Genomic DNA, 21,299 nt, shown 5'->3' on the forward strand with positions numbered 1-21,299 from the left:
CATTCTCACCAGTTTCAATAACTTTCTTGATCCAGCTGTCAATCAGTCCTTGCTGTTCAGCAGAGCAACAGTGGCACTCTAACTGGTTCTTTCCTATTTCAGAGGCACATCACAACAGATTCACTTCAGGTGGACTTTAAATGTATTTTCATGATATTAATCACGATTTTATGACGATATGTACCCTGATGTCACTTTGTTATCATGATATTAACTACAACATCATCGATAAATGTGTGTTTCCGTATCAAAAGTGTTGTGCGGTGGCCCTGGGTGTGTTGTTGGTGCTCAAGTCGATACAGTCTGGGAGATCTCAGCATGTCCAACAAGATCTTTGTTGTCCTCTGACTGGACGAGACAAATGTGCGGTCGGCGGTCGGCGATAAGTGTTTGCTCAGATAGTTGGGGATGTAAACAGCTCAGTGACTCAGTGACCTGGAGAGTCGCGTTCCTCTCCAAAAGAAGCAAAAAAAAAAGTGTTTGTCTCCTGACCTCTGATTTATCTGCAGCTCGATAACACGCCAGACAGAGCCTCTTAGTGGGCGGGGTTATGATTGTTCTAGTGAAAACTTCATAAGTAAACCTCAGAGACGTTCTGAAATGGTACGGTCTCCACTTGATGATCACCTGACTGAACTGAACTATAGAATGGTCTCCATCTAGGCCACACACACACACACACACACACACACACACACACACACACACACACACACACATACACACACACACACACACGGTCCCTCCACTCCAGCTGCAGGTTATCTCAGCAGCACGTGTGATTCTCAGGGCCACAGTGCTGAACATCAGGTGTCTGTGGAAACACAGATGCATCTAATTACTGTCTGACAGTGACTTTGTTGTGTTTCCATATCAAGCGAACCTCACAAATCATCATCGCCTCACCACCCATTTCATGTTTGAACTTTTTTTAATCAGTGGGACATTTAATCTCACGGTTGATACACAGTCGAGTCGGGCAGCTCGTTTAAAACCTAATTTAAACGAGACATTTTATGAAATTATTTAACTATTGTCATTGTATTGTATATTTCTGTAGAACAGTTTGCTACAGAAATAAAGGTAAAACTAATTACAGCAATTTGCTGACTATTCTTTTGTTAATATCAGTCTGAGACAAGACTTTAAAAAGAAAACAGCATTACTACTTTAATGGATGAATTTAAAACAAACTAATGTTTTAACAATGATGTCTTACAAAAAGTATTAAAAAAAAACCTCAGTGAACAGTGCAATAAATTAAAGTTTAGCCTCTCTTTCACATTTTCTTCTAAAAGAATAATAGAACAATAGTTTAATATATTGGTCCGTCAAAAGTGCAAGAACAATATTGAAGGAAACATTTACACAGCAGGATGTTAACATTAGCTATGGAGGCGAAAAAGATGCCGTCTTTGTGAGTTCGCATTCAACAACATTAAACAAGCCACGTCGAAAAAACTCTTTAAATAATATATAAATAAAAACAAACAAGCGCAAAAAAAGCAAAGTTAGCATTCAGCAACAAGCTAATGCTAACAAATCATAGATCTTGGACCGACTAAGCGGGCAGAGGAGAAACCTGATTGGCTCATTTTGAGCTTCACAAACAGAAAGTCCGCCCAATCACCTGCCAACAAGTTTGTTCTTTGAAAGGGAAAAACATTTTTGTTCATCATTGAAAACTGACAGGAAGGTACCAGACTGTAGCCAGGACTGAGTGGGCGTGGCCATGCTGGTCGTATGCAGGTCAAGACCTCAAGCTGAGGACGCCCTGAAGCTGCTGATGGTCATCCTTCCATTCGCTGAGAGCCTTCCAGGTTCCAGAATTTTCTCAAAGGTCACGTGCTAACAGTCCGGATAAGCCGCCACAAACCTGGAGGCTACTGGGACGGTCAGGAACCAGAACCAGAACCTGCGGCCCTGGGAAGGTGGCTGCTGGTGGTCGTTGACGGCATGACGGTGGTGACGCTGCTCCACTGCCGCTGCTGCTGTGTTGCCCTGCGCGATGCCCACTTCTTGCCTCGGCCTTGGCCTCGCTGCGAGGGCGAGGCTCGTCTCCTGTGGCCCTCCCCCCTTCTGGGGTCCAGGTGCTGGGTGAGCCTCCGCTGGGTCTGCTGAGTCTGCAGGACGGAGATAAAGAACAAAGAGGAGATTGATGGATTGGGTGGAGAAGGTGAAAGAGGAGGAAGGGGAGGAGGATTAGGGGGAGGAAGGGAGAGGTGGAGATGGAGGTGGTGGAGGAGGACTGTATTGTGCTGGGAAATTTAAAACTCTTTAATGAATTTTTCCGAGTGGAGGCGTCATAGTGGAATATCTCCAATTTGTTAAACCACCCACCACCCATCCACAGCACAACTACTATCCACCATGTGTCATGCGAGTCAGGGTCAATCAGTCTATTTAAAAAATAAAAAAATTTAAAAATGAGGGCCAGTATCCACACTCGGCCACTAGGGGTCGTACCGTGACTGGCAGGGTCGCTGAGGTCACAGTGGGCTCGGCCGTCGTCTGCTGCTCTTTCGGGCCCTTTGGCTTGGCGCAGTACTTCTCTAGGACGTGGAGGCTGCAGCCTCCCGGCCGACAGCACTGGTCCACAATGCCCCGCCCCCTGGGCCGGGCGCCATAGCCGGACCAGGAACCTTTACCTGCAGGAAACACACCACAGGAACCACCATCACACAGGTGATTATCGACTATGCTGGTTTGACCAGCAGGTGGCAATTCAGCAGGATCGTCACGGAAATTAAAAAAAAAACACTTATTGACCACTAGGCGCTGCTGGATCTGAAACACTGGGGCCTTTAATAGCAGTGCGACTCTCCTCCCACACCGCTGCGGGAGATACGAGGCGTGTTTTTGTCGTTTGAGCAACAAAATAATCAAGTCGGAGCGAGCACTACCCAGCGCTGCCATATGATTGGACGGCCCCTGACGGGCCCCGATAGCAACAGCAGCAGCAGCTGCGGCCGGCGTCCTTGGCACGCCGAAGAGTGGGGCCAAAGGGAACAGAGTGAAAGGGCTCAACGGAGATAACTCTCTCATCAGAACAACCACCTTTATCAAAAAAAAAACAAAAACAAAATACGGCTGAATGTTAAATCCGACACGGTGCAATGACTTCTGGCAGAGAAGAATAAGCACTCGAAAATCTACTTAGTATCGTCCTGCAAAATGATCAGGGAGCGATTGAAGTCTGCAGTCTGTCAATGAATGAGATCTTGTCGTCGCTGTTGTCGTCGTTGTGCAGGTGTTTTTCATTGACGTTAGATCAGGGGTGTGCAAATTTTATGCCTTGTGGGGCACAATGGGTTGTAAAATGTGACAGAGGGGCTGGAGCAGGAGCAGATGAATGGAGTATTTTGGTGATCCACCTCATAGGAGGAAAAAACATATCATGGAATATCTAGAAAACATGTGCTTTAATGTCAATTATGTGTCTTTGAAGACCCACAGTATTTAGCACTTTATTGAAATTACACTTAAATCGCTGAAAAAAATGATGAAATAAAGCAACTTTTATAACTTACTGACAATATCAATATATTTATTCAAAGTTCAGTGGGCCTGCGCTAGAAGAAGGTCCTCGACGACGGCACTCACCGAAGTAGATGCCGCGGTCGCCGCACACAAACAGCAGGTCATTGAGGAGGTCGGAGCCGCAACGCAGCTTGGCGCCACTGGCCAGCGACACGGCACAGCACAGGACGCCGCAGCACAGCACCTGAAACACACAACACATGGTACCATGTCAGCAACACAACAACAACAACAACAACAACAGCAACAACGACACTTAGAGAAAAAACAGCGGCGACAACACTTTGCAACAATCAGCAGCAAAGAAAAAAAAAAATACGTCTGAAGATTTCAAGTTTGATTGTTGTTTCTTTTTCAATGAATCAGGATGAGAGTTGAAGGTTAACAAGGAGGAGGAGGAGTTTTGAATGTGGAGGATCAGCTGAGGGACGGTGGTGGAAACAATCTTCACGTGAACGAGCTCCTCTTATGCAACAATATTGTGTCTGGAGGAAGACGAGGGGGTGGAGGAGACGGAGGAGGAGGAGAGGAGCCACTTTTGTCAAGGCTGCCGCTCAGCCCTCGCCTCCATCCAGGACCTGCTGGATTTTCTCCTGGTCCACCTGAGGTGAGGTGCAGGGTGACTGAACTCACTGCGACCACCGGGGAGGCCAACTCATCAGAAGGCCAAAACGAAAACAACCACTTTCCAATAAATTAATAAATAAAAAATAAACCATCGATCAGCATCCCAGAAGATCCAGAAGAGTTTCTAAAAGCAGAGACCAGGTAGTTGAAGTTACCACCGACTCCAATTCCCTCGTCTCGGGGCTCAATAAACTCCTGGCAAACTGTCCTGAGAAGTAGGTGTGATAAATGTTTCAATTTGCGCCAGCTGTCAGTGAGGAGCAGGTTCTGCTGCAGCCGGCAGGAGCAGAGCAGGGCAGAGCAGCAGGACCTCCTACCTTCAGGCTGAGGTGCTGGACTCGGTGGAGACGGTGCGAGGACGACATCCCGACTGCGGACACACCTCACAGGGACTCCGGTCACGCTTTATAACCAGGGAAGGGGCGGAAACTTCCCACACGCTCACCATCCAATAGCTGTGTGGCCTCTAACCCTCCCTTTGCTAGCACCGCCTTCCTAAGAAGTTCGGGAGGACAGTCCCTCTGTGATATCATGAGGGGCAGCCAGTGTTGACTTATGTTTTTTTGTCGACTTTCCAAACACGTGGAAGATCCAACAATTCTTTTTTCAGCAGGAGGCTGCAAACAGAACCAATTTTGTGCGATGCTTTCTGGTGATCTTCAGCTTTTTAGATGATGTAATTATGTTGAGATCCAAATTAAAAAATCTGAAAATGGAACCGATCAAATGCGTCAGCGTGAAAGGCTGTATTTGTTCAGTTTCATCCTGGTTGTCACAGTAATGACTAGCAGGAAACGACCAAACACTGGCAGGAAATGACTAAAAACAAGCAGAAAATGACTTCGAGGAGGAAACGACTACAGGTAAAATCCAGACTCTTAAGTGGACTGAGGTTCATCTCGTTCTGGGCCAAACTGGGCCAAACCAAGACGACCAGGAAATCCAGACTTGACGACTTGACGTATGTCAGGTGCCCTGCCCCAAATATTTACCAGCAGAGACGGAGGCGGCTATTGCTGGATTGATTGTTTTAGGGTCATTGTTGCACAGTGCTAGCTAGCACTATGCCTGTACATGTGTGTTGTTTTAGTTGTTTTAAATGAAAATGCAAACAAAGAGTTTGGCTTGAGGCAAAACATTTTATTAAATAAAAACAAACAATTGGCGCTATCCAAAACATGATTACAATGACATTACATTGAGAACATACATAGAAAAATAAAGCCGGTCGGTTGAACAAACTGAACTGAAAATGAATGGACCTGAAATGTCAGGTTAGCCGTGTGAGCTTCAGCTGGGAGGGGCACGCAGAGTCTCTGCGCTCCACTTCCTGTCTGTGCCCTGTGGGGGGCGTGGCCTGCCAGGGGGGCGTGGTCTGCCGTCACGGCAGCTGCAGATTCTTCAGCACCGCCTCTCGCTGCTGCAGCTGGGCCTTCATCCGAGCGATCTTCTCCTCCTGCCCCAGCGCCTCGAAGTCCACCTGCTGCTTGCGTGTCGACACGGAGGAGGACATCCCCTCGCTGGGAGACTCCGCCCCTCCCAGGCTCAGCCCACCCCCGCAGTGGGAAGCGCAGGGCCGATCGCCGCTGCTGGGGTTCCCCTCGCCGTCCCCCTCCTCGGCCGCCACGCCCAGCTCGGGGACCTCGGCATCGCCTTTGCTCCTCGGCCCCTCGGCCTCCAGGGGTGGGGCCGCGTGGGCGGAGTCTGAGCCCGGGACCTCGTCCGCGGCCTGACGTGACCCCGCGTGGTTGTGACAGGAACGTAGGAAGACGTCGGGGGTCGACATCGGCGGCCCCGCCGGGCCGGGCGCACTGAAGCCGCTGCCACTGGGAGCCTCCTGGAGGATGGCAGCAGAATTACACCCTGGGCAAGACTGATTGAAGACCTAACTGAAAGTGTTCAATGGGACCGTCTTGAAAAGCTCCGATCTGAATCATTTTTTTGTTTGCACCAATCAGTATCATTAGCATGGACGCCATGTTCAGCCCGGTCACTCACAACGTAACAACATTCCCCTCCTGCTGACTCCACCCACTCACCTGATGTGTGCCGACGCCCTCGTTTGCTTGCGTGAGGAGGTTCTTCTTGGGCTGCTTGGGTCGGGGCAGGAGAGACGGCGAGGGGGCCTGGCGCTGCAGGGGGGACACGACAGCGAGGTGATTAAGGACCGCCACTCCCCACCCCTAAAGATTCTCCCCAGAACTGTGTTTTTCAACCTTTTTTGAGCCATGGCGCATTTTTTACAATGAAAAAATCCCAGGGCTCACCACCAACCATCCATCCATCCATCTTCAAGACCCACTTCTTCCTGAGCTCAGGGTCACGGGGGTCTGCTAGAGCCTCTTCCAGCTATCTTAGGGAGAAGGCAGGGTGACACCCTGGACAAGTGGCCAGTTCATTGCAGGGCCACAGACAAACAACCATTCACTCTAACACACACACACCTAGGGACAATTTAGAATTTCCAATTCACCGCAGACACAGGGAGAACATGCAAACTGAAATTAGATTATTTTCCCAGCACACCTGACATTATCTCACGGTGCACAAACGTGCCACGGCACAGTGGTTGAAAAACACTGCCCCAGAATACCAATCGCGACCTCTGACCTTGTGACCCGTCGTCAGCCTGTCAGACGAGGGGTGGTCCTGACGGGGCCGACCCTGGCGGCGGCCGGGCCTCCTCCTAATGGACAGGTAGATGCGGTTGCGGTAGACGACGATGGCGTCCTGGTGCGTCTTGGCGGCGCATCCCGATGAGGCGGCGGCGGTGGCTAAGACCGCCCTCCGCGGCGGCGCGCCGGTGCTCAGCACGTTGTACGCTGCCCGGTTGGCGGTAACAAAGGACATCCGCACGGGGCCCGTCAGCGCATTCGACTGCTGCCACACCAGCTGCTTCACATCCTCCTCCTCCTCCCCCGTCCTCTCGGCGGGCCTCTGGCCCCGCCCTCGCAGCTGGGCAGGGCAGATCCAGACCCCCTCAAGGGAGTCGGCGGGCTGCCAGGACGACGACGGAAGGGAGCCCATCCGCCTCTGCACGGAGGACGGGAGGCTGCGGAGGGGGACGATCTTCACCTCGGCGTCGACTGGGATGAAGACCTCCAGGTTCTGCAGCAGGTCCATGTTGGAGCTTCTCTGTGGGCGCGAAGATGCAGTTACACCAAAACTGAGATCAAAATTGCATTTTGTTCCCTTAATGGAAGGAGACACATGAGAATATGAGCAGAAAACAAATAAGTGTTTTTCATCCTTTTTTGAGCCACAACACACTGAAAAATCCCATGGCCAAAAATATCATAAAATGATACTTTTTAAAATTCTAATAATGACAATATAGTTCTTATTTTATTTATACTCAGTGTGAAGTATAATTGAACTGAATTTAAACCTGGGCCTGTTTAAATGGACACAAAGCTGATATCCTGGGAGGAATTCAAGGAGGTCAAAACAGTCACTATAGAATGTTATTATTTTTAGACTAATTAAGAAGTGAAATTGTATACTTTTTCACGGCACACCTGACATTATCTCACAGTGCACTAGTGTGTGGTGGCACTGTGGTTGAAAAACACTGCTCCTAACAGTTGGCAGCCGACGTCACACTTATAGGGACTGAAAGGTGAAAAAACGTCAAGAGAGCAGAAAGACATGAGAGAAGTAAAATAACAAACAATAAAGAGTGTTGGGAAAAGGTCGGGAAAATGGCGAGGGAAAGTTTCAAAAAGACACATTTAAACTGTGGTTTAAAACTGAATTTCTGGGGATAAAAACATCACCTACTTAAAACAAAAAACCGGCAGTTTGTTGGTTTCGTTTTTGTCAGAATGTGACGTCATTCGTTCTAAACCATGAAACCATGACCATGAGAGCTTTCGGGATCCGCTGGGAAATCGTGGCTCCACTTCGCGAACATCTGCTTCAACAGAAAATCTGCGACTTTTTTCGACACGCAAACGCCACAGACGTGTTAAGGAACCACTGCGGCGCCGAAACATCAGCACGCGCCGCTAGAAACCATCTCAACAGCCAATCAGAACGAAGCAACCGCCGCCGCCGCGTTTGTACCTGAAACTCCTCAGCGTGAATTCCCTGTTAGCACCTGGTTGTGTTGTCAGGAAGGGCACGTCATGACCGGACTTCCCGTTTGTGCCTTTCAGAATAAACCCGGAAGTAATTAAAACAAAACGATGTGAAAGGACAAAGGACAAAAGACAAAAAAAAACAAAAAACCCCAAGAACTACATAACAATAATAAAATACACTAAATAGCTGAAGACGGTGATTTCTTCACTCACACTCGTGCCAACATTAAATAACTTCTGCTAATTTTAACGATCGGAGTCAAAGCGTCTCCCGTGGCTTTTATGTCCGAGATTAAAGGGACATTCTGGTGTTTCTCAGCTCACACCTGCACTGTTCACAGAAAAGTGGTGTGTCCGGGACATGCTTCAAGCTTGGAGCTGCGTTGCTTGTCTCTTTATCTGCTACCTGACACAATGAAAACCGACTTGTGGAAAACACGTGAACCTCCTCAAGATATCAACCTCTGCGATTAGAGAGTGCACGTTTTGTCAGCAAGATAGCGAGCGGCCAGAAACATCTTGTTCGGCAGCAACTTGGTTGAAATATCGGAGTTGGCGGTTCTAAAACTAGTTGGTCGGCGGGTTTAGGACTGAAGAAACAATTGCAATGAATGTAAATAATTTATTTTTTTTTTAAAATAAGAATCCTAAATATCAAAAGGCTTGCATATACACAGACAATCGCCTCCTTAAAGACCATTAAGCATATATATTTTTAAAATACATGTTTTCAGGAACTTATTTACACGCAGCTTGGATTGGTTGCACCGAGTATCAACGCTCTGTGTCTATTGGCTTCCAGAGAAGACAGTAAGAAGGTCAACGTCACTGCAGTATCACGGGGAACATTTTAATCAAAGAAAAGACGATATGGGAGGCCAGATGTCTTTCGGTTAGTCGTTTCTTATCACCCCTGAAATGCGCATGTTAACACTGGTTGAGAGTTAAAAAAACAAACAAAAACAAAACACTGTGTTCAAAACACCAACTCCTAATAAATAGTATATATAAAAAAAAGAACACCCTTCGTGCGAGTAGTGAGAGTGTCAAAGGCAAACAGAGAAAGACCGCAGCAAAGACATTTCAAACATGTTGAGCACTGAGCAGTACATCAATCTCTATTTTTCACAGCATTTATAAAAGTTCAAAACTGCCACACCCTCTACCAAAGGCGCTCTCAGCACCAACATCAATATTTTTTCTCCATAAATAATTTTAATTTCTTCCCCACATTTCTTTTACTCCTTAACAAAGGTTCTGCCATAAATATTCACATTATGACTCACTACTCAAAGACAGAGAGTTCTGGGAAATAACCCCCAAATACCTTTGCCAGGTGAGTGACCACACCTCTAGTTAGATGCCGTTTGTGTCTAGTGTCAGTTCTGGCGGGAGGCTGTGGGGCCCTCTGGCAACATTTCACAAAAAAAAAAGAAAAAAAAACCATGGCCACGATATGATCACACTTCAAGAGGCACAGTCAACATTTGAGCGATGCGGTTTATCATTCATTAATAAAAGGGAATTATAGTGTATGTATAGTCTACATTTAAACTTTTAGTTGGCTAGAGCAGCAATCAGTACCATGGCCATGCAATTTTTTTCTCCCTGAAATGTCACCAGAGGGCGCTCTGTAGGAGGCTTCAAAAAATATTTTAGAAGTTCTGTTGTAACTGGAACCCAACGGGCCACTCTAGGAAACTGTCAGAGGGTAGGATGGCTTCCTGCACAGCCAATCAGAACCACAACAGTCAGAAAACAAGCCGGTGGTGGTTTGGAGTCAGTGTGCAGGCAGCGTCCTTAACACTCAACCAGGGGAACACCTGCTGGTTTCCAGTTAGTGTTAGCGTGCTAGCTTAGCAACGACATGGAGGACATTCTTTCAAACCCGGCACCAAATACACGTGGATGGAAACACACAACAACAGTAAAATAACGGGAACTGAATGAGGACAATCGTTTTTTTTTTCTTCTTTATCTTTCACTTTGTTTCAGTCAACTTTTAAGTCTGAGCTTTCAGTCTAAACCGCAGGGAATCAGTGAATCGTCGATCTACTGCTGTGACAACAGCAGCGACGCCAAAACAGTCGTTGGGGACATGACATGCTGTGTCTCACCACCACCTCTGCCCTGCCCCGCCCCGCCCCGGCCTACTTCCCCTCTAGAACCACCGGATAGATCAGCCCCAGTCACTCTGACTCTGGCCTCTTCTTGTCTGTCTTCTGTCTGTTCGTCTTCCCGCTTCTCCTCGCTGCCGCCGGCGCCGGCTCCGCCTCCGACCCCCTCGCGCTCGACTTGGCCGCGGGGCCTCCGGAACCCGGGATGCAACACGGGCACCTGGGGCGCTTCCTGGTTCTCCCGCCCCGACTGGTGCTGCTGGTGTTCTGGGTGGGTTGCCAGTCGCCGTCGGGGTCCTGGTTCTCGTCGCCACTGAGGAAATCCTCCTCAATGGGCTCCACGAAGCTCGCCGCCTCTGCTGCCGCCGCCACCTCGGATGTCCCTGGGGGTGAGTGCGGCGGCGAGCTGCAGGCGGGAGAGTTCCAGCTGCCGTGCGAACATGTGATGTGTGCTGCGGCGGCAGCCGACGGTTCCTCCTGAGCTTCGCCTCTGAGGAGGAGGCTCCCGGAGGAACGGCAGAAGTTCAGGGGGGAGAACTGAAGCCAAGCCGAGGGGTCATCGACTCTCGGCAGGAGGATCCTCACGTTGGCCGTGATGTCAAACATCTGCCGGAGCTGATGGTCTGAGCCTCTGCTGGGAGTCGGTGTGGGTGACAGAGGCGGTGGAGAGGAACTGGAGACGGGATCCCCGGAAGTCTGGAGATCAGGAAAATACGACGTGTCATTTATAAAATATTGAGTAAATCTGATCAAGTCTGAAAGAAAATCCAGCTAAAATAGCGATGTGCATATTTCTTAATTCAAATTTAAAAAGGTAGATATTTATTTCAACAGCCAAAACTCAAAGCAGTCAAAGCCATCTCTAACACATCAAGGGGCTGACGGCAAGCGCTGCAGCGCCACCTGGTGCGACAGGGAAGAACTTATTGCCTCACCTCTGTTCCTCCTGCTGTGTGCTCCTCCGCCGCCGCTGCCGCCGCTGCCGCCGCCAACTCCACCTCCTCCTGCCCCACCACCACCTTCTCCACTGCCTCCTCCGCCACCTCCTCCTCCACCACCACCTCCTCCTGTTGAGAAGGTAGTCCAGGGTTCAGGGCTTCCGGACTCCTCGACCCGACGACCTCTGCTGAACCACAGAGGTCACTGTCACCTTTCCGGTCAGGTGACCTTCCTCTGGGATCCGGTAGATCACTTCCTGCAGCACAGCCGTCCGGCCTACTCCTTCGCTCAGCCAGCTGGAGATCAGGCGCATTTGGCCTGGGGGGCATGTACGACACAAAAATCACGTTGTCTTCATCCTGACTGGCTGTCGACAGAACGTTGTCGTCATCTTCGCAGAGGTCGATCACTTCCTCAAACCGGTCCGGGGTTCCACCGCTGGAGCCCCGCCCCTTCTCACAGCGCTCCGACTGAGGTTTGCTGAGCTCATGTGTGACGGACGAGTTTTTGCTCTTCTTGGCCATGACAAACACCTTCCCGTTGCAAACCACCACGGCGTCGCTGCGTTCAGGCCCGCTTCTGGACGGACTGGGGTCGGGGTCAGGTCTTGGAGCGTCACCGCCGTGCTTGCCGGCCTCCGTCTTCCCAGCCGGAGCTGATGGAGCCTCCGGGGTGACGGGAGGAGGATCTGCGGGTGCAGCAGTGTCCACCTCCTCAATCACCCACTTACAGGGACCGTTGGGCCCCTGAGGAGCCTTCTGAACCAGTTTCAGCTGTTTGGTAGCCCCATGGATTCCAGGGAAGTACTTGTAAGAAGGTTCGGGAGGCACCTTTGGTGCCGGTGGAGTGGCCCTCTCTCTGGCAGTGGTGATCGGTGTGACGTTGACCACACCGGGAGGGCCTGAGCCTGGATCAGAACCAGAACCAGAACCTGAGGGCGAGCTGGGCAACGTGGTAAAACTCTGTTTCTTGATCCCTGGGGGGAGCTCAGACACTGGAACTGTCCGGACCACAGTGTTGGGAGGAATCCCCCCTGGGAGCGCCCCAGACTTCACAGTCACCGGTAGCTGACTCGAAAATTGTGGCTTCTCATTGTCTGCTGTGACTGTTGCCGTTGACACTGATGGTTTCCTTAAGATGAAATATTTGGGATTCTGCGATTTCATGTTCTGGCCTCCAGGGACTGCTGGAGCCTTCATCACCACCGGAAAAGCTGGGACTGCTGCCTCCAAAGCGCCTATCGGCTTTTTGACAAGGAAATATTTTTGCTGTGCCGGCTGCTTGTTTGGCACATTATTAACGTTCACACCCACTTGACTGGGCACCGCGTTCAGGAGAGAAACCTTGTTGATGACCTGCTGGGTCAAAGGCGGATCCAACGTCATCTTCTTGGCCGTTTGGCCTGGCGATCTGTTTATGGGTAGCAGTTTCTGTGGCGCCACACCAGTCTGGAGTTTAATCCCTGGAGTTTGCACAAACTTCCCATTGACCATGACCCCAGGAATCAGTTTCATGACCTTCTTGCCATCTGGTGAGACACCCGGCATCACCTGGTAGAAGACCCCAGCCCCACTGAAAGAGAGAGATTTATGAATGTTTTACAAAAGTATAATGGATCCATATTGGAGTAAATGTATTTGCTCAGTTTTTCTAAAAGCACTTCAAGGTTATTCATATATATTTCGTAGCTTCAGAAACAAACAAAAACATTCAATTATTTGGAAGAGGGAAAAAATCTGGAAATAAGTAAAACAAAAAAAAGAGACAAGATTAAAATTAAGACACCAACATTGCTTCAAACGTTCTGTCAAGCTAAGGGAAAATGCAAATAACAAGGGGGACTACTTTGCATTCCCAAAGGTGTCTGCCACGTTTATGGCCACGGAAATGTTAACAAATGCAGCAGTGGAGTTGCATCGAGTGGAGAAACATGTTGAAATGCCAGACGATCAACCTGTATGTGGAGAAAACGAAGACTAGAAATTGTTTTGGGCCCACACCAGATTTCAAAATACAGAATGGAACCACAGTGAGGAGCTACTGTCGCTGTTCTGTATAACGGACATCTTTGTCATTGATAAACTAAAGAATAAATGGCAATTAAGTCGAGGCAACGACAAAGGGCAGCAGCCATCAACATGGCGGAGAGCACTCGGTGTGACGTCACAGCTTCCCTTCCCCGTCGCCAAAAACTAGTGTTTCATTGCCCTCGCTTGTCACAAAACGTGAATGCAATACCGCACCCAGCAAATTTTGCCCGTGTGACCAAAAGCGGATTCGCCGTCATTTCCACCCTGTTTTACCGGATATTGTCTGGCTCTGGTTAAAAACAAACAAGCAAAATGTAAGCCACGTTACACAATTCCACACATGATGTCAGTCAGCCGGTTAAAGGATAGACAGGTGTACTTTCATGACCCAAAATTTGGTATGAAATTAGATGTATGAAACTGCTAATAAATCCGCGCTACAATACACGGGCAGTGTGTTGTAAAGTGTTAAAAGTGACACTAAACTTCTGCTCCTGTGGACTCTGCTGTTGTCTGTGTCTATGATGGGAATCCAACTGTGGCTGTACCTCTTAGCTCCGTCCATCCTGTCTGTTCCGCTCCGGACTGTGTTGCTCTTCCAAACACAAGCAATTTGACCAGGGATCGTGGCCACGGGCTTGACGGAAGCAGCCGCTTCAGAAAAACACGGCGCGGAAGATTTTCCGGGACATGCTAAGGACAACGACCATCACATCAGTTCCAAGGGGGCGCGTTCGCGACCGGAACCAGTTTATGCGATGGAAAAGTGTTTCAGTCGTTGCATTCGTGTCGAGACAGGGATGGCGGATAATGTCGCCGCGCCTGTTTATCGACTTAACTACGCCGTTTTGTTCGTGTCCATATTTTTTCCCCACCCAGTGTTTTCACACAGAATTGAACCTGACGGCTTCCGTCCCTCGCGCGTTTTGAGTAATGCCGTCCTTCCGGTCCCTTACATGACTAGCTGGTCCTTGCTATAAAGTTAAAATCGTTACTTCCGCCGCGTAACCTTGGTACAGTTGTGTGCTCTTTCCCAAAGCCTTGATCGGGACTCGCTGAACGGGCTTCCAACCAGTGTGTAGCGTTAAACAAACCATCTCCAAACTGGAGCGCTGCTAATTATTTTAATATCCGTTAAACTATTTCCGGTTCCGGTTCGGGAAGCGCGAGACGAGGCTTGTCATAGACATTGGTATCGTCTGTTGATAGTCAAACATCGACGACAAAACGGTTTCGTACAGTTACGGTCAATGTCTTAAGTATTGTTTTGTCTATACACACTAGAGCCTATTAGATTTGGAGTAGCTAGCTCGAGCAACCGATAAAGTGAGTTCAAAATAACACGTCAAGTACGAACGAGGTAGTTTTAAACCCCATTAGTACAACAAATTACTGCCTTGTATAGTTGCAACACTTTTTCATGAATACCCCCTTTCGGTGTAAGACTTGTAACACACGCTAGCTACGGCTACTCCTTTGGGACAAACTACATATTGTCCAATTAAATTGCACGACACGCTCGGACTGCCTCGCTGTACCATTGTGTCTCTATTTCACTTGTACAGTGTTAATGCGTTATTGTATTATTATTTTGATCAGTTTATCGCAAAAGTCCTAGAGAACACGATGGCAACAGTGTTTTGTAGCAGTTAACCAGAAGTTTGTCTGACTAGTGAAAGAGAAAAATACAACTTTTAAACGACTAACATTTTGATAAGTTAAATATTTTATGATAAATCTCAGTATACTATTTATTCATAAGTGCACATTTGCGCAAAATATATTCATGATCTTCTCAAAGAAATTGAATTGATCTGAAAATAAAAAGCAACTCAATCATTAATTCTGCACTAATTGATTTTCATTTACTTTCCTCTTGTTTACATCATTAATGACCATATGTAGTTTTCAATCTTTGTAAGGGAAAACAAAAGAGTAGCACAATGACAGTTTAGCGATTTGCACATATATTCATGATTTTCTAACATCCAAAGTTGAAATCATGGCTGGTTCTGAGTCGCACCTTCAGCAAAAAAACAAAAAAAAACCAAAACCCTGCTGGAACCCCATGGGTCGCTGTTTATTTTGTTGAAGGCACAGTTGACATAAAAAACAGGACTTACACTTACAGGACGGCAGGAAACTGTGGTTTTATGAGCTCACATTAGCGTGTACAGGTGGCTCAGTATTTTAACCAGGTAACAGCGACACGGTGAGCAGAACTGCTTCTTGTGTTTTGGTTAGCCAACGGGCGCGTCCCCTCCACGGCAAGACATTCAGGGCCCGTCCGATGGCAGCAGCAGTTCATCCAGAAGCTGCTCACACATGTACAAGCAGCGAGGGACGTGGAAGAAGCCTGAGTGTGGGAGAGCAGAAAAAGCAGAAAGAGTAAACAGTAGAAACTCATTCTTCTCCTTGTGTCTTTAAAAAAGCTATTCCTACCTTTAAATGGACCTCCTTTAAAGTCCAGTGCTACTTTTCCCTCCTGTGTCAAGTAGCCAAACCACTCACCATCCCCGGCGTCAGGAAACTGCAGAATGACACATCATCATCATCATCGCTATGCAGAATATATTTACCAGCAGGGCCAATGGGGTCAGAGTGCCAAGAATGTAAAATACACAGAGAGTAAGAGAAGGAGCAGTAACATCACACTAACCACAGAAGGACAGTGGCAAGTATCAGGGCAGTTTCATTCTGTGGATTCCGGAAATTATCACCACTACATCTCACAGAGTCATTTATAGCAGGCGAGGCAGCCAACCAGTGATCTACTCCCTGTCATGTGGCCTTCTTTTTCACGCTCACTATTTTGTGAATGTGTGTGACCTCAACCAGGCAATTGTTATTATTATTCTTATTATTCTTATTATTATCATCATCATCATCATCATTATTATTTACATATATATATATATGTATGTATGTATGTATATATATATATATATATATATACATATATATATATATATATATATATATATATATATATATATATATATATATATATATATATATACATATACATATATATATATATATATATATATATATATGTATGTATATATATGTATATATATATATATATATATATATATATATATACATATACACACATATATATATATATGTATATATATACATATATATATATATATATATATATATATAATTTCTATATATTGTTGGTCATTTAATTCTTTAATTTTCATTTTTGGGCAGACAGTGGTGGGTGAGAGGGTTGTCTCTCCAGCAGACTCACATGGCTGAAGGTGTACTGGAAGACCTCGGAGAACCTTTCCAGCAGCTGGGGCCTCCTGGTCCGACTGTAGGCCATCAGGAAGGCCACCATGGCCTCGCAGTGAGGCCACCACAGCTTCATGCTCCACTCCAGCTGCTCCAGGAAAACAGAAAAAAAGGTTCAGCAGTAGGTTCAGACGGCTTGCGTGTCGGCGCCACAGGGGAACAAGAGTGGAGCGGCGGCGCCGACGGTGGTGGGCTGACCTGCGTGGGGCAACGGCCGTCCACATCCAGGAAGTAGAACAAGCCGCCGTGCTCGCCGTCCCAGCCGCGTTTGTACGGCAGCTCCACAAACTTGTCCACGGCGGTCTTCTGCAGCTCCTCGTCCTCGCCGGCAAACTGCAGCAAGAACCAACCAGCTTCCAGGGCGTGGCCTGTGTTAGCGTGGTTAGCGCTGATTAGCATTCAGCCTCATAAGCCAAACTCGGCGTTGCCCCGTTCTGCATGTTTTGCCGCGCTTACCTGGGTTCTGCAGTCGGCCTTGGCAACCAGGTAGCTCCGCCCCCTTCAGCGACACGTTCTCCAAGATGGCCGTGCCGTCCCTCTGAAACACAGGCGTTAGACTCTGGTCCTGCCCAAGTGTTTGGAACTATCTTGCTGGCGTTTCCTCACCTGGACGTGTTGCAGGATCTGCTCCACACACCAGCTGCCCAGATCTCTGTACTGCTCAGCCGCCACCTCCGGGCCCTGCCCCTCGCTCAGCTGCTGCACCAGGCACAAGAGCATCATGGGAACCGCCATGCTGTTGGTGGGCGTGTCTCCAGGGAGCTGGGGCCGGCCCAGGCCTGACGGGTCCTCCCGGACCCAGAAGATCAGCTTCTCCATCATCTGCTGGGCCTCCAGCTGGACAGAACAGTGACCATGATGAGAGACCATCTGCCATTAAACCCCGCCCCCTTCCTAGTAAGACCAGGCTGCCGGCGGTCTACCTGCATGTCCTGGTCGCCAGTGACTCGGCTCAGCTCGTCCAGCGCCAGAACGTAGAAGCACTCACTGAATATGGTCCTCTGGACTTTGACGACTCGACCGTCTCTTGTCAGGCAGAAGGCGCACTTCCACTGACGGTCACCGCCATCCTCGCCACCGCCATTGGACAGACGGGCAAACTTTCTCAGGAACTCCCCACCTGAGGCGCAAACAGGAGGCAGCTGCTAGTAAACAGCGTCTGGGTCACAACAGGGTTTTCTCTCCATGGCTGAATGGCTTTTGGATGCACTTTAGCTAGACTCCGCCCACCATCGCTGCTCGCCAGGGCGCACTGACACGTGTCTAGTGTCAGCAGGTACAGCGCAAACACATTACACACATTAATCAGTGGAGTTACTGAGGCGTCGGGCTGCAGCAGCTGTTGCAGAGGTCCACCCGCCGGCGTGTGTGTGTTTGTGAGTGTGAGTGTGTGTCTTCAGGACAGTGCTTGACCATGGACGCCAGAATCAGCTCAATCAATTTGTCGGCCACAGGTGGTCCAGAGTCTCGACAATGAGTCAGGAGGAAGCATCGTCCCCACAGCTGCTGCCTACTTATTTTAACCACTGACTGTAGGATGATAATGGATAGAGCTTCTCAGTTTTTAAAAAGGAGGCCAATGCCTTCTGTCGTTTGGCCAGCAGGGGGCCATCAAGGTGGATTGCAAAAGACTAAAAGAATGACTGGCTGCCAATATTAAGGAGGAGTCTTGAATTCACACCGTAACAAACTAGTTACAGTTTTGTGTAGTCGGCTTACACTACACTCACGCTCCAATCGCCGCTCACCTGTGGCTCCGCCCACACATCCAAATATGGACTCAAAAGCTGACCGGAAGCTCAAGGTGGCCCCATGGATGTATTATAAGAACTGGATACCAGACTGGCAATATGCAAGCGGGCCAATCTTTTTCCAGTGGCCACTAGAGGTACTGCAGAAAAAATATCCCATGGGCTGTGTCTCAGCTCGTTCTGATTGGCTGTGTACTGATGTGTCTGTAAGTGACGTTCTCCAGGATCATTCCAATTGGCAAAAGATCATGTGAGTTACAGAGAGGTGATGGAAACTGACACAACTCTGCATGCTCTATTTGCCCGGTAATATGGAAGTCAAAAACTTTTTCGGGACCTGCGCTGGGTGAGCAACTTCATGGAAATGAATGGCTGTCTTGGACTTTGGGGGCTTGGGTGGCCCTGCTGATCGTGACACCGACCTCTAGGTTTCCGAATCAGTGGGCTACGTCACCATGACCCATCTTTATATACAAGTCAACAGAACTATGGCGCCTCACGCGGCCGATGGTGGTACTATAGTTTCGCGTACGAACGCACAGCTGCATACGCATAGTTGTGTTAAGGGGACGCAGCTTTCGACTCTCACTCACCGGCTTTTGCCGCTTCCAGGATCTCGGCCGTGTGGAAGCGGGGGACGGTCCGGTACAGACGGCAGTACATCCACACCTGTTGAGTGAAAAAAAACCCTACAGATATAAGTCGAAGGAGAAATGCTTCAACAGGGTTGTTTGAGATGTGCAGGGGGGACGGACCTGCCTGCCCTGCAGCCAGACATACTTCAGCTCGTCGTACACTGTCCCGTCCCGGCCCAGACAGGTGAAGAAGCCCCTGAAACAGGAAGCACATGGTTGTTTTGTTTTTTGCCCTTTTATCCTAAGTCAAGGAGACGAGGTGAGCAGACGGGAGGCATTGGAGGCATGAGGAGCAGTCACACTCACCCATGCACCTTGTCGTGAGAGTGTCTGAGCCAGAAGTCAACCACGCTGTCCAGCTCCGAGCGGATCTTCCCCCGAAATTCCTCCAGCCTCGCCGCAGACATGGTTCCTAGTGACACAGAAACACATCCGTCCAATCAGGTCGGCCGCACGCCGTCAAAATGGCACGAGCGGCTAGGAGCCACCGGACCCTCCTTACCGGCAGGTTGCAGCTTCCTGTCCTCTGTTCACAACTGGACCCTGAATGCAGCCCTGCCCTCTTCCTCTTCAGCAGGGAAGCCTACTTCCTCGTCTGCTTGCACTCTGACTGCCTGGAAAGATGCTGATGAGAGCACTTTTCTTTTCCCCCCCTTGACAACAGCTGCCAACTGTTTGCTCCCGTCGAGTCAAAAATTAAAGCAAACACACACACACACACACACACACACACACACACACACACACACACACACACACACACACACACACACACACACTTAAGACGACTTTTGGTTATGAGCTGGCTAGTTATTATCATTATTATTATTATTAAAACAAACAGCTCACGGGTCCACCTGCTTAGAAACGGAACGTTTTTCCAAGAATAAACATCAACACCAAGTCGCCTACACTGACAACTTTACGTTCGCGTCACGCGTACAAAGAAAAAGTAAACATCCGTCCTTTCCCGTGAAAAGCAAACGTTCATTTCGAAATACGAATTAAAAAACCGCTAAGAACGAAACGCAACAGGCGACGGGTTTCCTCGCTTTCCTGCGGACACCCCGTTTTCTGTTCAGACACAAACCTTGCGGTTCACAAGAAAAGGGAGCCGAGCAGCAGCGTCGGTCGGTTCACCTGGCAGAGGAGGAGCTGAAGAGCCAGAGAGCGGAGAAGTGTGCGGCACAGTATCACGTGACTGGGTCAGCTGCCTAAGGAGGAAGTTGCGAGATAACAGGAAATGGGGAGTGAAACTACAATCCTCACAATCTGAGAGAGAGGGGAAAAAAAACACAATTGTGCCGCAAATGAAGGTTAAATTGATAGAAGAGGGGGAAAATTAATCAGCGCGAGCCGGACTTATGTCCGTTGCTATTATGAGACCATGGTGCGCCTTCAGCTCTAAACGAGAGCAGGTTAGCCATGTAGATGTTCTGATATGATTTTAACTTTCCCATGCGCATGTGCGTCGTGTCTTACAACGCTCGTGTACTGCTCTCTGGCCATAGAGAAACTGATGAATGACACCGGCTCGTTGTGGATAAACTGATGGACAAATGTGACGTTCTGTGTGTCCAGGAGACATTCCTTGCTAAACAAGACCTGGAATTACATCATTAAATGTAAGCGCAGTTACTTTCATGGGGCAGGCGAATCAACAAGTGACCAAAGTGCAAACCTTTCACGGGGGAGAATTCCAGGGGGCGTGGCCACAATGGCCAACATATGAGCGCATACAAATTGAGGATGCGTACCTTAGTAGATTGCCATTTATCATTTCTTATATTCAGGGCAATCCTTTTACTTGCAGCTATGTTGTTGGTGATTTGAATGCTAATGTATCTGATGACAACTCTTCTTGTTTGGTAATCATTTAGTCCAGTTTTGTACAGAGAGTGGATTGCATTGATCTAGTAAGGTACTATTGCCAAATGACAGTTATACTTACATTAGGCCTCGCACTCCACTTCATGGCTGGACCACGTTATTTGCACTGTGGATGCCCATGACTCCATCGATACTTTAGAAATTGATTATGATTTGGCTACTATGGACCACATACCATCCTCCTTGGTGGTGAACAAAGGCCATATACCAGTGCTATTGTCTGTAGGAAATGACACTCATGTAGGGAAAATAGACTGGTCAGAATTTATTGACTGTGTAAAATAAACTGCTGTTAAACGGTTTCTGAACTTCGCTGCTTAATTTACAACCAATGAAGAGAAACAGCAGAGCTGTTTTCACAAATATTTATTTCAACTGTTTG

The 21,299-nt window shown here is 48.4% G+C and overlaps 3 protein-coding genes across 3 annotated transcripts; all 3 read right to left on the bottom strand.

Annotated features, from left to right (window-relative positions):
- Positions 1 to 1,427: 1,427 nt before the first annotated feature.
- On the bottom strand, positions 1,428 to 4,533 carry LOC142888049 (insulin-like growth factor 1, juvenile form). The gene is made up of 4 exons (XM_076026050.1): positions 4,485 to 4,533; positions 3,604 to 3,724; positions 2,467 to 2,648; positions 1,428 to 2,123 (listed from the first exon to the last, which is right to left on the bottom strand). Exons 1-4 carry the CDS (start codon positions 4,530 to 4,532, stop codon positions 1,896 to 1,898), a joined length of 579 nt encoding a protein of 192 aa, XP_075882165.1. The 5' UTR covers position 4,533; the 3' UTR covers positions 1,428 to 1,895.
- A 793-nt stretch (positions 4,534 to 5,326) lies between these two features.
- Positions 5,327 to 14,537, bottom strand: LOC142888059 (uncharacterized). Its single transcript, XM_076026060.1, has 6 exons — positions 13,884 to 14,537; positions 11,302 to 12,877; positions 10,442 to 11,062; positions 6,778 to 7,449; positions 6,207 to 6,299; positions 5,327 to 6,004 (listed from the first exon to the last, which is right to left on the bottom strand). The coding sequence occupies exons 1-6, from the start codon at positions 13,898 to 13,900 to the stop codon at positions 5,549 to 5,551; spliced, it is 3,435 nt and encodes a 1,144-aa protein (XP_075882175.1). The 5' UTR covers positions 13,901 to 14,537; the 3' UTR covers positions 5,327 to 5,548.
- An 867-nt stretch (positions 14,538 to 15,404) lies between these two features.
- Positions 15,405 to 19,735, bottom strand: renbp (renin binding protein). Its single transcript, XM_076026724.1, has 11 exons — positions 19,530 to 19,735; positions 19,334 to 19,439; positions 19,148 to 19,223; positions 18,986 to 19,061; positions 17,565 to 17,761; positions 17,248 to 17,478; positions 17,098 to 17,179; positions 16,840 to 17,009; positions 16,598 to 16,729; positions 15,778 to 15,865; positions 15,405 to 15,691 (listed from the first exon to the last, which is right to left on the bottom strand). Exons 2-11 carry the CDS (start codon positions 19,432 to 19,434, stop codon positions 15,612 to 15,614), a joined length of 1,233 nt encoding a protein of 410 aa, XP_075882839.1. The 5' UTR covers positions 19,435 to 19,439; positions 19,530 to 19,735; the 3' UTR covers positions 15,405 to 15,611.
- Positions 19,736 to 21,299: the final 1,564 nt, after the last annotated feature.

The sequence above is a fragment of the Nelusetta ayraudi genome, unplaced genomic scaffold (genome assembly GCF_046127955.1).
Source record: "Nelusetta ayraudi isolate G7.1 ecotype Tasmania unplaced genomic scaffold, CSIRO-AGI_Nayr_v1 ptg000019l, whole genome shotgun sequence".
NCBI lineage: Eukaryota > Metazoa > Chordata > Actinopteri > Tetraodontiformes > Monacanthidae > Nelusetta > Nelusetta ayraudi.